Source organism: Acomys russatus, chromosome 23 (genome assembly GCF_903995435.1).
Source record: "Acomys russatus chromosome 23, mAcoRus1.1, whole genome shotgun sequence".
NCBI lineage: Eukaryota > Metazoa > Chordata > Mammalia > Rodentia > Muridae > Acomys > Acomys russatus.
The window spans coordinates 27445263-27458232 of record NC_067159.1 but is presented as its reverse complement, the minus strand read 5'-3'; the positions used below and the strand labels follow the sequence as shown (position 1 = coordinate 27458232).

General features: G+C 38.1%; 1 protein-coding gene across 1 annotated transcript in view; it reads right to left on the bottom strand.

Moving 5' to 3' along the window:
- Window positions 1-12970, bottom strand: part of Ndst4 (N-deacetylase and N-sulfotransferase 4) — a 283257-nt gene that overhangs the window by 41685 nt on the left and 228602 nt on the right. The window contains exon 6 of the mRNA XM_051166027.1: window positions 2289-2471. Within this exon, the coding sequence (XP_051021984.1) occupies window positions 2289-2471 (183 nt within the window). The remainder of the gene's footprint in view (window positions 1-2288; window positions 2472-12970) is intronic.

Genomic DNA, 12970 nt, shown 5'->3' with positions numbered 1-12970 from the left:
TTAAGAACAGTCCTACTTTTATTTATAACTGTAAATTTATCTCAATCTGCCACCACTGTAGTTTATAACTGCATATTTGAAAGAGGATTCTATTGATGTTTGGAAACATCATGTTGATTAACTCATGTCATAGCAAGGATTGTTTGTTTCTACCTACTCTTGTAAGAAAATAAGAATATTGGGCCAGTGAGATGGCTCAGTGAATAGAGAAGCTGTCTGTTGCATCCGGTACATGTAAGTGCAATCCTCTGAACCTATGGAAAGGGTAGAGGAAGAGAACTGCCTCCACAAAATTGTCCTCAGATCCCCACCTTTGTACAGTGAGATGTGCACACCAACATCCACATTCACATACACACATATACACCACAGAACAAACATATCAGCTGTTTTAGAAAGGTGAACAGTAATCTTGATGATATCCAGTCATCATCAAAACATTTTTCTTGTTGAAAGTTCAAACAATCTTTAAAAAATTAAGCTCAATGTTTAAGGAAAAATTTTCCCCTAAAAACAAATTAAAGCTTCGAGCCACTGAGGTGATTGATCCTTTATGGCAACAACCTGTTTAAGATACATATTAATTTGAAGTTTTAATTGATGTATTGTATGTTATGTGGTTTTGTGGGAATCATAACAGTGAGAGCAGGTGTGTCTCTGACTCTTTTGCCTGCTCTTTGGACTTTTCCTTCCCTTGGTTGCCTTTTCTACTCTGATAGATGGGACTTTTGTTTTGTCTTATTGCATCTTGTTTTGTCCCATTATTCTGTTCTCTTGGAGGCCTCAAGAGGAAATCAAGGGAGAGTGGATGTGGAGGAGAGGGAAGGTTGGTGGGGGAGCTGGGAGGAGTGCGGGGGGTGGGGTGGAGGAAGGTTGGTGGGGGGAGTACCGGGCAGGTGGGGGGGGGGGGAGAGTGGATGTGGAGGAGAGAGAAGGTTGGTGCAGGAGCTGGGAGGAGTGCCGAACGGGGGAGAACTGTGGATGTATGATATGAAAGAAGAGTCTATTTTCAATTACATACATACACACACACACACACACACACACACACACACACGTATATTAGTGTGAAAAATAATTGTTTTACCTTATAAAAGGGAAGTAGGCAGTCTACTGTAAGGACTTATGTTTACTAGCTGCTGCTAAGTTATCAAAAGAGGACACAATTTGAGGCAAGAGGTCTCTTTAAAACATAATAAAAATTCTCCTCTGGAATAGGGAGAAAATAGAGTATTTTATTCTTCATTGCATGTCCTAGAGCTAGCATTGCTGTATTCGTGGCAGATCCTTAGTGAACACAGGTGGAGAGAGTCCTGGCCATATGCACACGGGGCTGTATGCTGTGGTGGATGGAATAAAGAGAGGCAGATGTTCTAGAAGAAAGGAAATGGGGAAGGTTCTGAAAGTCCATTTTTGCAGTAATTTCTCATTAATGATGATGCTTCTTTTCTACCGACTGCTTAGCAGGGGAACATCTGATCTGCTCTCTGCAGCCAGCTCATTGATTGTGTGGGTCGATGCAATCTGATGCATAAAGAACCCAGTAAGTGGGAGGCAGTGCCTCCTGGATAACTGCTCAGAAGAGATAGTTTACATTTGATGCTTTCAAGCTGTGCGGCTTCACAGAGAGTCAAATTAGTAGTAAAAGCCGTCCTAAAACTGACCGGACTCTCTTTTATTGATATGCCTAATGTTGCAGAAATTAGTTAGGCTTAAAGAAAAGTGAAATATACCAAACAGACACTAAAACCTTATGAGTAGAGGGAAGATGTTAATCTTTCCTTTTCAATGTACTCTGTGGTGTGTGTGTGTGTGTGTGTGTGTGTGTGTGTGTGTGTGTGTGTGTGTGTCTGTGTGTGTGTGTCTGTATATATATATATGGATTCATGACAGAATCTTGTATGACAGAGGCTCTTTCTGGTTTCTCTTTTTAGTTTTCTGAACTGTCCCCAGTACTGACCATTTTACAGCAGCTAGCTAGTACTTGTGCATGCCCAAAACTCTAACAATAAAACACTACCCTACTGCCAAGTTTCCATATGAATAGAACAAATAAGCAAAATAAAACTGCAAATATAAACGTTTAAATTGTAAAAGATACAAAAATATTATTGAAGAGACTATGACAATTGGAAAAGGGAATAATTTGTATTAAATATCTATTTCAATATGGCCTAACATATTTAATTTATTAAATTAATATTTATTTAATAAGTTCCTTATATAAATTAAACAGTAACCCATTGCTAACGTTTTTCCTTGTCGTGGAGAAAAGGTTTGAATGTTACCTGCCAGAGAGGGTCTTTCTGCTCAGGGAAGAGCTCAAAGTACTTGTGGGCCAGTTGCAGCGGAGGCAGAGTCTGCAGTCTCAGGTTGGTCCAGCTGTGCACAAAGTTCGCCAAGTTCACAAAGGTGTATAACCCTAGGCGGTCATTCCCATAATTAGACAGATGTGTCATGAAAATGCTGATCTGAAAAAGAAATTAGAATGACCACTGTATTTCATAAGTGTAGTCTCAAATGTGGCAGTTTGGGACCCAGGCAACAACTCACCTAACTTCAGAATTTCAAGGGAAGTATAGTTATACTTTTGGGTGAGAAGCCACTTAATTTTTTTTTTCTAAAGTATCATTTAAAATTCCTCTTAAAATGAAAGCCAAACTGGAGATTGTCCTTAGTGCATTGCTAACCAGAAGTACACTGCCATTTTCAAAATGGGCTTTGCCCTATTGTGAAGTCAATATCATGAGGCTCCAATCCAGTAATTTCTGAGAAACCAGAATGAACCAGCTGTAAAGCAAAGCAAAGGTTCCACTTCTCTTCTCATGTAGATGCACTCTGATGGAATCAGGATGGCGTAAACTTGTTTCTTTGTATTATAATGAGGCTCTTATTTGTTTTCTTACTGAAAATAAGGTTAAATATGATAAATGTTTGAGGATATAACTAACTAATTGAAACATTCCACAATGTATGTATAGAAACATTACAGGGAGGCACACAGTGTTTATGTCTTAATGGGTGCATTAAAAATAAATTTAGTTTAAAAACCACCTTTGCAAAGGTATTTTTTTTTTTTGCATTAGCCAAGAACTACCACATTCATTAATCTTTTACAGCTTTTCAGACCTCATGTGAACTCTAAAAATATTCTGCCATTTCTTTGTTGCACTTTGTATACCACAAACTACGAAAAAGTGACAAGGTTCTTGAAAGACCATGCAAGAATTTTCATGGTATTACAGATATATGACTTAATATGCAGTCCATCAGGCATTGCAGCACAAATTCAAGGATTAAATATAAGGAAAACTGTACAATCCTGCCCTAAGTTGCAGAGACTATTAATGCATCTCTAAAAAAAAACTCAATCATTTTCTAGCAATAATAATTCATGCTGTTTTTAGTTTCCATATCACTTTCTAACATGCATTTTGAAACCTAGATGAATTTTACTACTAGTTGGACCTATATGTATTTTAGAGCAACCCAAATATTCTAATTAAGGACTTTATTAACTTCATTTTAAAGTAATATTCCCATATTGCCAGAGTGAAAAATATTAGGACATGTGTCTGAAATTGAACCATAGGCAAATGCTCAAGAAAAGCCAGGAATACATGGCTACTGCTTGTATAGATGTACACTTTCTCTTCTTTTGGAGATATTATCACTTTATGTGGTTATTCATTTTGTTTGGAAATAGTAAAATAAAATTGGGAGTACAGAAACTATTCCAACACCATTTTTCACTGCAACATCATTAGATTAGTATCCAAGATGTAATGTCACTGAGCAACCATACATGCCCAAGAAGGAAGTTTTTATCTGAAAAACATAAGTGCAGTGTTTTGCACTAGCATATAGTAAATGGTATTATGTTGAGAAATTCTAATTTCAAGAACCAGTTTCATAATCTGAAGGTCTTTTCTCTTTGTAAAAGATGTTATCTTCCGTCTGTCATACTAAGACCCTGAAATTGTCCCCAAGGACAGCTACTTGAAATTATCTGAAAGTCCTCACGGTCCCTGAAATTAAAACTGAGAGGATGAGAATTAGGCCCATGGGCCATACAGTCTTCAAATTATAAAATTAATACCCCAAGTATGTAAAACTGACTTGTGGTAGTCATGAATCTAAGATGTTCACATATATCAAATCATTAAATTCTTATTGTTCTCTTACAAGGTAGGTAGTTTCATAGACCCCTTCATAAATGAAGAAATTGAGCCAAAGAACAGTTATGTAAATTGTCCAAGTCTCCATTCATTGAGTAAGATTCAGAATAGGAAAGAAATTCCAAAATCCAGCAACATGCATGTGTGTGCTCTTTTCCTTGACCATTTTTTAATGCATTGAACTTAACATAATATATTCTCTCTCTCTCTCTCTCTCTCTCTCTCTCTCTCTCTCTCTCTCTCTCTCTTTTTCTCTCTCTCTGAAAAAAATCTGTAGAAGACATTGGTAACCCTTTATGTACCATTTTGGGACACACTTTTTTTTCTTGAAGTAGAATTTCAAAAGATAACTTATTTAAGGTATATTTTAATATTGAACCTAGGGTCTTAGCTCTGTCACTGGTCTGTACCCCTTACCCTGTTTTGTTGCTGTTGTTGTTGTTTTGTTTTGTTTCTTAAGACAGCGATTCTCTCTGTAGCCCTGGCTGTCTTGGAATCACTTTGTAGAGCAGCCTGCCGCGAACTCACATTGATCTGCCTGCCTCTGCCTCAGCCTCCCGAGTGCTTGGATTAAAGACAGGTACCACCACACCTGGTCCTAGCCTTGTTTGTTTTTGTTTTTTTGTTTTTTTTTTTTTTTGACACTGGATCTTAATGTTTCCTAGGCTTCCTTGAAATTCACTTTTCTAAGTTGCTTTTGTTCTTTTTAAGTTATTTATTTCACTTTATGACTGACTAGCTTGCCTGCATGTATTTCTGTACACCACATGCTTGTCTGGTGCCCCTGAAGGACAGAAGAGGATATTGGATCCCATGAACTGGAGTTTCAGATAGTTACGGTGCGTCCTGTGGATACTGCGAATTGAGCCTGGGTCCTCTTCAAGAGCAATAGTTTCTCTTTTTGTGTGGAGCTTTCTCTCCTAAGCTGGCTGTGAATCTTCAATTCTCCTGTCTCAGCCTATTGAGCACCTGTGATTTCAGTCCCACAGATTTCTGGGATCTTAAAGGTAAGCATTAAAGACAATGAATGGGAGTGTTATTTCTGAAAATAATAACATCCCTTTCGTATTCTTGCTCATTTCTTCTTCTCTAGGGTTATAATCAAAGATTCATACTCTAAAAGTCAAACAATTGCATTTTTTTACACATAGACCTCCAGTTAGACCAGCACCATTTGTTGAAGATGCTATCCTTTTTCCATTGAATGGATTTGGCTTCTTTGTCAAAAATCAAGTGACCATATGTGTGTGGATTCATATCTGGGTCTTTGATTCGATTCCACTGATCAACCAGCCTGTTGCTGTGCCAGTACCATGCTGTTTTAATTACTATTGCTTTATAGTACATACAGTTTGAGATCAGGTGTGGAGATTCCTCCGGAGCACCTCTTATTGTACAAGATTGTTTGAGCTATTCTAAGCCTTCACTTACCAGGAAACTGGGACAGAGGGGAGGACATCCTATTGGGACTCTAGATGAGAGAAGCATGGGAGAATGGCAAAGTAGAAGGATCCAGAGGGTCCTAGAAACCTACAAGTAGAACATTATGATAGGCAGATTTATGACTTTCTCACGTACTCTGGTGCCTCACATTTGACCATGTCGCCTGGAGGGGGAGACCTGGTGGCACTCAGAGGAAGGACAGCAGGTTACCAAGAAGAGACTTGATACCCTATGAGCATATACAGGGGGAGGTAATCCCCCTCAGGAACAGTCATAGGGGAGGGGAATAAGGGGAAAGGGGGAGGGAGGGAAGAATGGGAGGACACAAGGGATGGGATAACCATTGAGATGTAACAAGAATAAATTAATAATAAAAAAAATAAAAGTCAAACAAAACAAAAGAAGGGATATTTACAACAAGGTTATCTGCATAGTGAGTTTATGTAATTTATGAGGAAATTTAAAGTAAGTCACTGAACTGTTAGCTGACACAATAATTTTCCTACCTGAAATGCATTTGGCATCATTTGCATAAGCTCTTTTATCCCAAGTAGCAACTGAATTTGCTGCAGGGCTTAAGTTTGGATCTTCCAGAATCTAGCATGGTATCTGTAGTCAGACCTCACATAAGCGGTATTATTATGAAGTCACTACAGCCATGAAGAAATAAGAAAGCTGAGGTGGTATCCCTCAGCATAATTATCCCCAGGTCTGAAATTATTATAAAAGCAAGGTGTAGGCTGGACATCATAAATAATGCCATAAAACTTTAGAAATCTACCATCTGCCTCTATCACTGTTACTTTAAGATAGATTTTTAGGCACCTATAAATAGCCTAAAATCTGAGCAAAAAAATATAAATAAAAATGGACTCTGAAAATCCTATAAGGATTATTTATTTATACATCACAGGTAAGAGGATATTTTCATTTCATTTGCTTATTACGATGATGATGTTAGGAGGTCGTTACAGAACACTAGTTTTTAGCAGTTTTTCCATAATTTCTGTAGAAGCTGCTTTGATTCATGAAGGAAGCACAAGACTTCATCCTGGGGAAATGGGAAAGCAGCCTCTGGCACAAAGCAGAGATGTCTGATGAGCTGTGAGAAGCCAAGGCTGGTTGCTGCACTAAAACTTCCCTTAGCTGCATGTGTAAACGCGCAGCCAGCCACTATGGCTGCAGTGACTGTCATATGGGGCATTGTGTGCACATGCTTTACTGCTTAAGAACAAATTAGTGCTGCTGGATGGTCAATTGACTGCACTTTAAGAAAAACAGTTTTGCAAGCACAGCTTAGCTGTGCATATCTGGCTTGCTAAAAGCATCTTTTGTGCAGACAGAGCACTTTAGCCTTAGCATTTCTGGACAAATTGCTTATTTAAGAGGGGGAAAAAACTGTTCAGAAAGCGTAGGGTGAGGACAAATTAAGGCTGTGGCTTGAGGTCTAAAGAAGGTAAGTCAAGGGATAAATATGCAGGACAAGATAATAGCAAATAATCTGACTTACAATGTGCCGCTGCTACTTGTTATGTGTCAGTGGCTGCTGCTCTGCTCACTGCTCCCTTTAATTACTCGTTTTGATCATTATCTTCTTAGCACCTACTAATAATACCTTGACTTATTATGACCCACAGGATCACCTAGAATACGTATGACTATGCCACATAGGTGCACAAGATTGACAGAAGTCCCTCTGTACCTTGAAATATATTACAGCACAGAGATACGAGCCAACTCAAAAAAATCTTCCCATGGCAGACTACAGGCAAGTTCATCTTAGTCAATGGATTATTTCGAGAGTGAGGTATGGAGTGCTGACATCTTTAAGCCTCTTGGAGCCAGCCTTCCAGAAGTCAGGAGGTCTGGGTAGCTGTGTTTCTGTGGTTAAGCATGCCTCTGGGCCATCTTTATCTTGTCCTGAACACTCAAGTCTCTCAACTCCATTATAACAAAACAAACAAACAAACAAAAGAAGTTTAAATGTTTCCTTCTCCCAGGTGTAGGAATATAAAAGCAAGTTCACAGGCTTCATTATAGGCTAGTAATTCATTAGGAATTGGGAAGGTTTCTCGTAGGCTGATGGCCAGATACACAGTATGTTTCAGAATCTACTATTAATGGAAGAGATTAGGAATGTCCTTATAGTTCTTATGGTTCAAAGATTGCACATGCTTGTCATCCCAGTACTGGAAATCTGAGGCAGGACTGTGAGTTCCCAACCACCCTGATATACAAAGTGTAATGGAAGCCTACAACACAGTGAGTCTCTGTTTCAAAAAAAAAATTTTTTTTAAAGGTTTTAATGTTCAATATGTCCATCTTCATAATAGGAAATTAGATGACTATAATTGAGCTTTTATTGATAATCTTTTTTTTTTTTTTTTTCATTTTTGTTTTTGCTTTTGCTTTTCGAGACAAGGTTTCTCTGTGTAGCCTTTACTGTCCTGGACTCACTTTTTTGACCAGGCTAACTTCAAACTCACAGCAATTCACCTGCCTCTGCCTCCCAAGTGCTGGGATTAAAGGCGTGCGCCACTTTGCCCGGCTGGTTATTGATAATCTTTGGCTGAGTATAAAAGTGGTGCTGTAGTAACGGATGGCGGATTTGTTGCCCCCAAACCCCACCTGGGGTACAGGGTCTCATAAGGCTGCCCTTGAACTCATCATCAACTGGACTTACTCTCAGTCTTGTGAGTCCTGAGGTTTCTGATGTGAACCATGGCACCTTGTTCAATTAATTGTTTTCTATAATCATTCCTCCTGTGTTATAAAGCTCCTAGTGTCCAACGTGTACAAAGAAGAGAAAGGGAAAATAACAAAAATAAATACCTCATTTTTATCTATGAAACTGAGCAGTGATATTTTCTGTGTTAGGTTAGAATATTTTGAAAGTAAGCACACGAAAAGTTCCCATGCTTTTCCAGCTTGTATGGCAAATACAATGTAACTGAGCAGCATGTCGTCATGAATATCAATAGCCAGAAAACATTACACGGTCTCACAATTTGAAAATTAGGGACACCTTTTATAGAGCACATTGTTAATTAAAACACACTTTAAATATCTGAGTACTTAGATATGAGTGCTACCACAGACTTTAAAAATAAACTGTAAAGTAAGTATATCTTTCATAGGGGGGAAAAATAAACTGTGTAGCCCAGAGAGACATGAAGCTCACTTGAGGCAGCTTGCGCCATGTTCACAACAGGATTGCTCAAGATAAGCATCAAGTCTTAGCAGTCAGATTCTACTTTTGTCCCTGTGGCTCTGACAGCATGCCTCTTTTCAGAATGATTCCATTGTGTTTAAAAATATGTCCATTAGCTGGTTAAATTATTGATTAGGCTTTTAGACGTGAAAGTGGATGGAATTCAGGGGAAGAGCCCCGATGCTTCATCTCATGGGCTTTGGCACTGAACTCAGAATTGTTGTAAAAAGGGTAATTTAGATTTTTTTCTTTTATTCTAAATGTAGGCTGTAACCACACAGAGAGAGTAAGCATGATGTTATGCTTAACACTGCCAATTTGCATGCAATGCTACCTCATTTAAGCACAGATAACACAGTTGCTGGTCATAATTTCAGGTACTCATATCTCTTTAGTTTGGTGATATTAATGTCTTGGTAGAAGCACGCATCTATAAAAATATCCAAAGTAAGGAAAGCTTGCCAAACCCTAGGTAATTATATTCTTCTGCCATGATCTTGAGGACCACTACTTACAATAAATAGTGTGTATATGTCCAGATGAAACAAACATTGTGAGCCGGGCGTGGTGGCGCACGCCTTTAATCCCAGCACTTGGGAGGCAGAGGCAGGCGGATCGCTGTGAGTTCGAGGCCAGCCTGGTCTACAAAGTGAGTCCAGGATGGCCAAGGCTACACAGAGAAACCCTGTCTCGAAAAACCAAAAAAAAAAAAAAAAAAAAAAAAAAGAAAAAGAAAAAGAAAGAAAGAAACAAACATTGTAATAGTTGGCTACTGTTTTATCTTTCTTTACTGGCGGAGAGGGCAGGGAAGAAATGTTGATTTACTAATAAAACTCCACAGTGTGATTATGTTCATTTTCCTTTTGTTTGTTCAGTTGTTTGAACTAGAAACTACACCTCTCTAGAGAAAAGGACACAAGAACAAAGAGGTGTGATGGCCTGCCCGAATCAGAGGGAAACGCCAGGAAATCCAATATCAAATGCATAATCAAGTCCATTACACACTTATCCTGTGAGGTGGGTAGATATCATGTCAGATATTCAAACTACAGCAAAATAAACTTAAAGACAAAAGAGTCCATGAGTTCAGAATCTGTTTTCGCTCATATACTCTGTCTCTACCAGAATGTTGCCAACACGTTTGTTGCAATTCGTTTTATTTTTATAATCTCTGTTATCATCTCAATTGTCTGGGTGATTTATCTGTAACAACTAACAATAAATCAATTGGGAATGTTTCTCTCAATTCATTCATGTGAAATCTCACTTACATATCTTTAGGAATGAGGGCCATTAAAGATGCAAAATCTGCATCTAAATGCACGCAAACCTCTCATCTCAGTACTGACTCTAGTATTTCCAGACAATAAATACAGAAGTTGAAAATAATTATTCCATATAATAATATTTTACGTCATCAGCACCTCCAACAGGCATTGAGGAAATGGAAAGTAACTCTTGTCCTCTGGCCTCAATCAGACATTTTGAGGATTTTGAAAGACTTTTCAAGGTATATTAGCTAAAAGTGACTCTTACAGGGAGAAAGGCGACAAAGAGAAAGAGGATAGAAAGAGAAGGGACAAAGAGGGAGAGAGTAAAGCAAAAGAAAATTTTAGAATCAAATGTATTTGCCTGTAGATCAAGGTGGGTGGGTGGGTAAAAGAGGCTTCTGAATGTGGCCTTGTGCGTGCCTGTATCTCCACTCAGAATTAACTTTATTTATTGATCTTCCTCAGGCTGCTTTCCTTACCAGAGGGGCTTCTGTGCGGCATGTGACTTTCATTGTGGTTTCATATAAGATGTGCAATACCACAGCATTCATATTTAATCACCACTCCTAGCTAGCGTTTTAACTTTCCATACCCCTAACTCCTCAAAGGACATCTTTTCTTGGATGGGTAAAAACTAAACACTTTGAATTTGGAACATACTTAGTGAAGAAAATAATGTGTCGATATTATTTTTATTTATACTCACTGTGGAAATCTGAAAGTATCCAAAAATGACCTTGAGCCAATGTAATAACTTATTCACATTGTTTTGCTTTGCAACAATGGGAGGTTAAAGACTTGAATCTTTGAATCTAGAATCAGAATGCCAGGCTCAGCAGAGTGGTACTCTGAACCACATGTTTCTACACTAGCTAAATGAAAACAATATCTTAGTTTTCATGTGTGTTCTAATACTTAAATGAATTGTGGTATATCAAAATAGCTTATAAAGTGTAAAACATGGCATGTTCAGTTAAAGTAAATTTAGAATATAATAATGCCCTGTGTTTGTGGATTTCTTTTAGAGGTTTTAATTACCTGTAGTCAACCACACTGTAAAAAAATATTAAAGGCCGGGCGTGGTGGCGCACGCCTTTAATCCCAGCACTCGGGAGGCAGAGGCAGGCGGATCGCTGTGAGTTCGAGGCCAGCCTAGTCTACAAAGTGAGTCCAGGATGGCCAAGGCTACACAGAAAAATCCTGGTCTCGAAAAACCAAAAAAAAAAAAAAAAAAGAAAAGAAAAAAAAGAAAGAAAGAAAAAGAAAATATTAAGTAGAAAGTTCCAGAAATAAAATATTCTTGAATTTTAAATAATATTTAGTAAAAGTATATTGTTGATTGTTCTTTTATTATTAAATCTCTTAATATACCCAATTTGCATATAAATTTCATCATAGAAAAATATGTACAGGAAGCAATATGATGTACATGGTGATCCTGGGCTTTTGGAATACACCTATTGACTGTAGTTATTGTACCAAACACATATGAAATTATTTGAATTATACTTCATAGATAATTGTGTTTCATAATCAAAGTCCATGTTTCTTTGTCTATCTGAAATTATATGTGTATATCATGACTTCTGAGAATGAATATGACTTCTGGTCAATACAGAAAATATTGAATATCTGTGTCCTAGTGTGACTATGTCTAAGCTTGATCACTAGCAAATGATGCTATTATACAGTTTCTGTGGTGTTTGTGAATAAATTAAAGTTTTATCTACCAGACTCACCAGTGATGGGTGTAGTTTAAAATCAATTTAGGATGGGATTGTTAGACAGAACCCTCATTTTCAAAAGTACTAATCATGGAGGTTAGAAGCAGATAGCACTAAGGTATAGTGTGATGGGCAGGCTTCTTGCTTTCTCTTGGGAGCACTGATGCTTGCCACAGCATTTATTTATTTGGTCATTCATAGTCTGTCCCTTGATCCTCACAGTATAAGGGAAGCTGCTGGCCACTGCTGTAGCCTCACTTCTTTCTAACATGAGCACATGATAGGTGTTCAACAGCAATGTGTCAAGTGGACCAATGTCTCCTTGGTAACACTAAACTTCCTCACGAGCAGCAAACATAGAATAACTTAATTGCTTTCCAATTATTCTCCCAGCTCTAAGGACATGAGGGCAAAAACAAAACATTCTATCCCACAACCCTGAAAACAGCTGGTATTTAATAGGATGGGATGAAATGCTAAATTACATTTTTATTTGTGTTTTCCATTTCTGTGATGAGACTAAATGCAGCAGAGGTTCCATTCTGCATTTGATTATTTACCAGCGTTCCCAGTTTTTCAGTCATAATATTTGGTTAGTGAATTATTAACAAATCAGAACTGTTTTGATTCAGGACCCGACGAGCGTGTAAACACTGATCTTCCTGAATAGCAAAGCAGGGCTGCCGCCTCATCAGAGCAGTAAACAGGGCAGCTGTTCTAACAGAGAACAGAAGGCTCCTGATGGACTGCAGTGCACAGGACCTCTACTTCTCATTTGTCTTCTAAGTTAATAGAGGCTTAAGTCACTAAAGGGAAACATGTTTGCGACTGAATCACCATTGCATACGCTTGTGTTTTGTTTATCTGTATTAGCCAAATCAGGACTGGGAAGTTAGGTGTTATGCTTTTGATCAATGATTTACACAATGGAGAAGTACCTCTGTTGCTTCCCATCTGAGCTACTGACACTACCTGGTTTTTTTTTTTTTTCCCCTTAAAAGATCAAGCTTCTTTTCAACAGTGTTACAGTGATGCCACATAAAAGTCACCAAAGGACAAATGCACTAGCCTAGGAATGATGCTGGATAGTGAAGTCACTGGGTAGAGAAAATACGCCCATTTGGCATCACTGTATACTTCTGA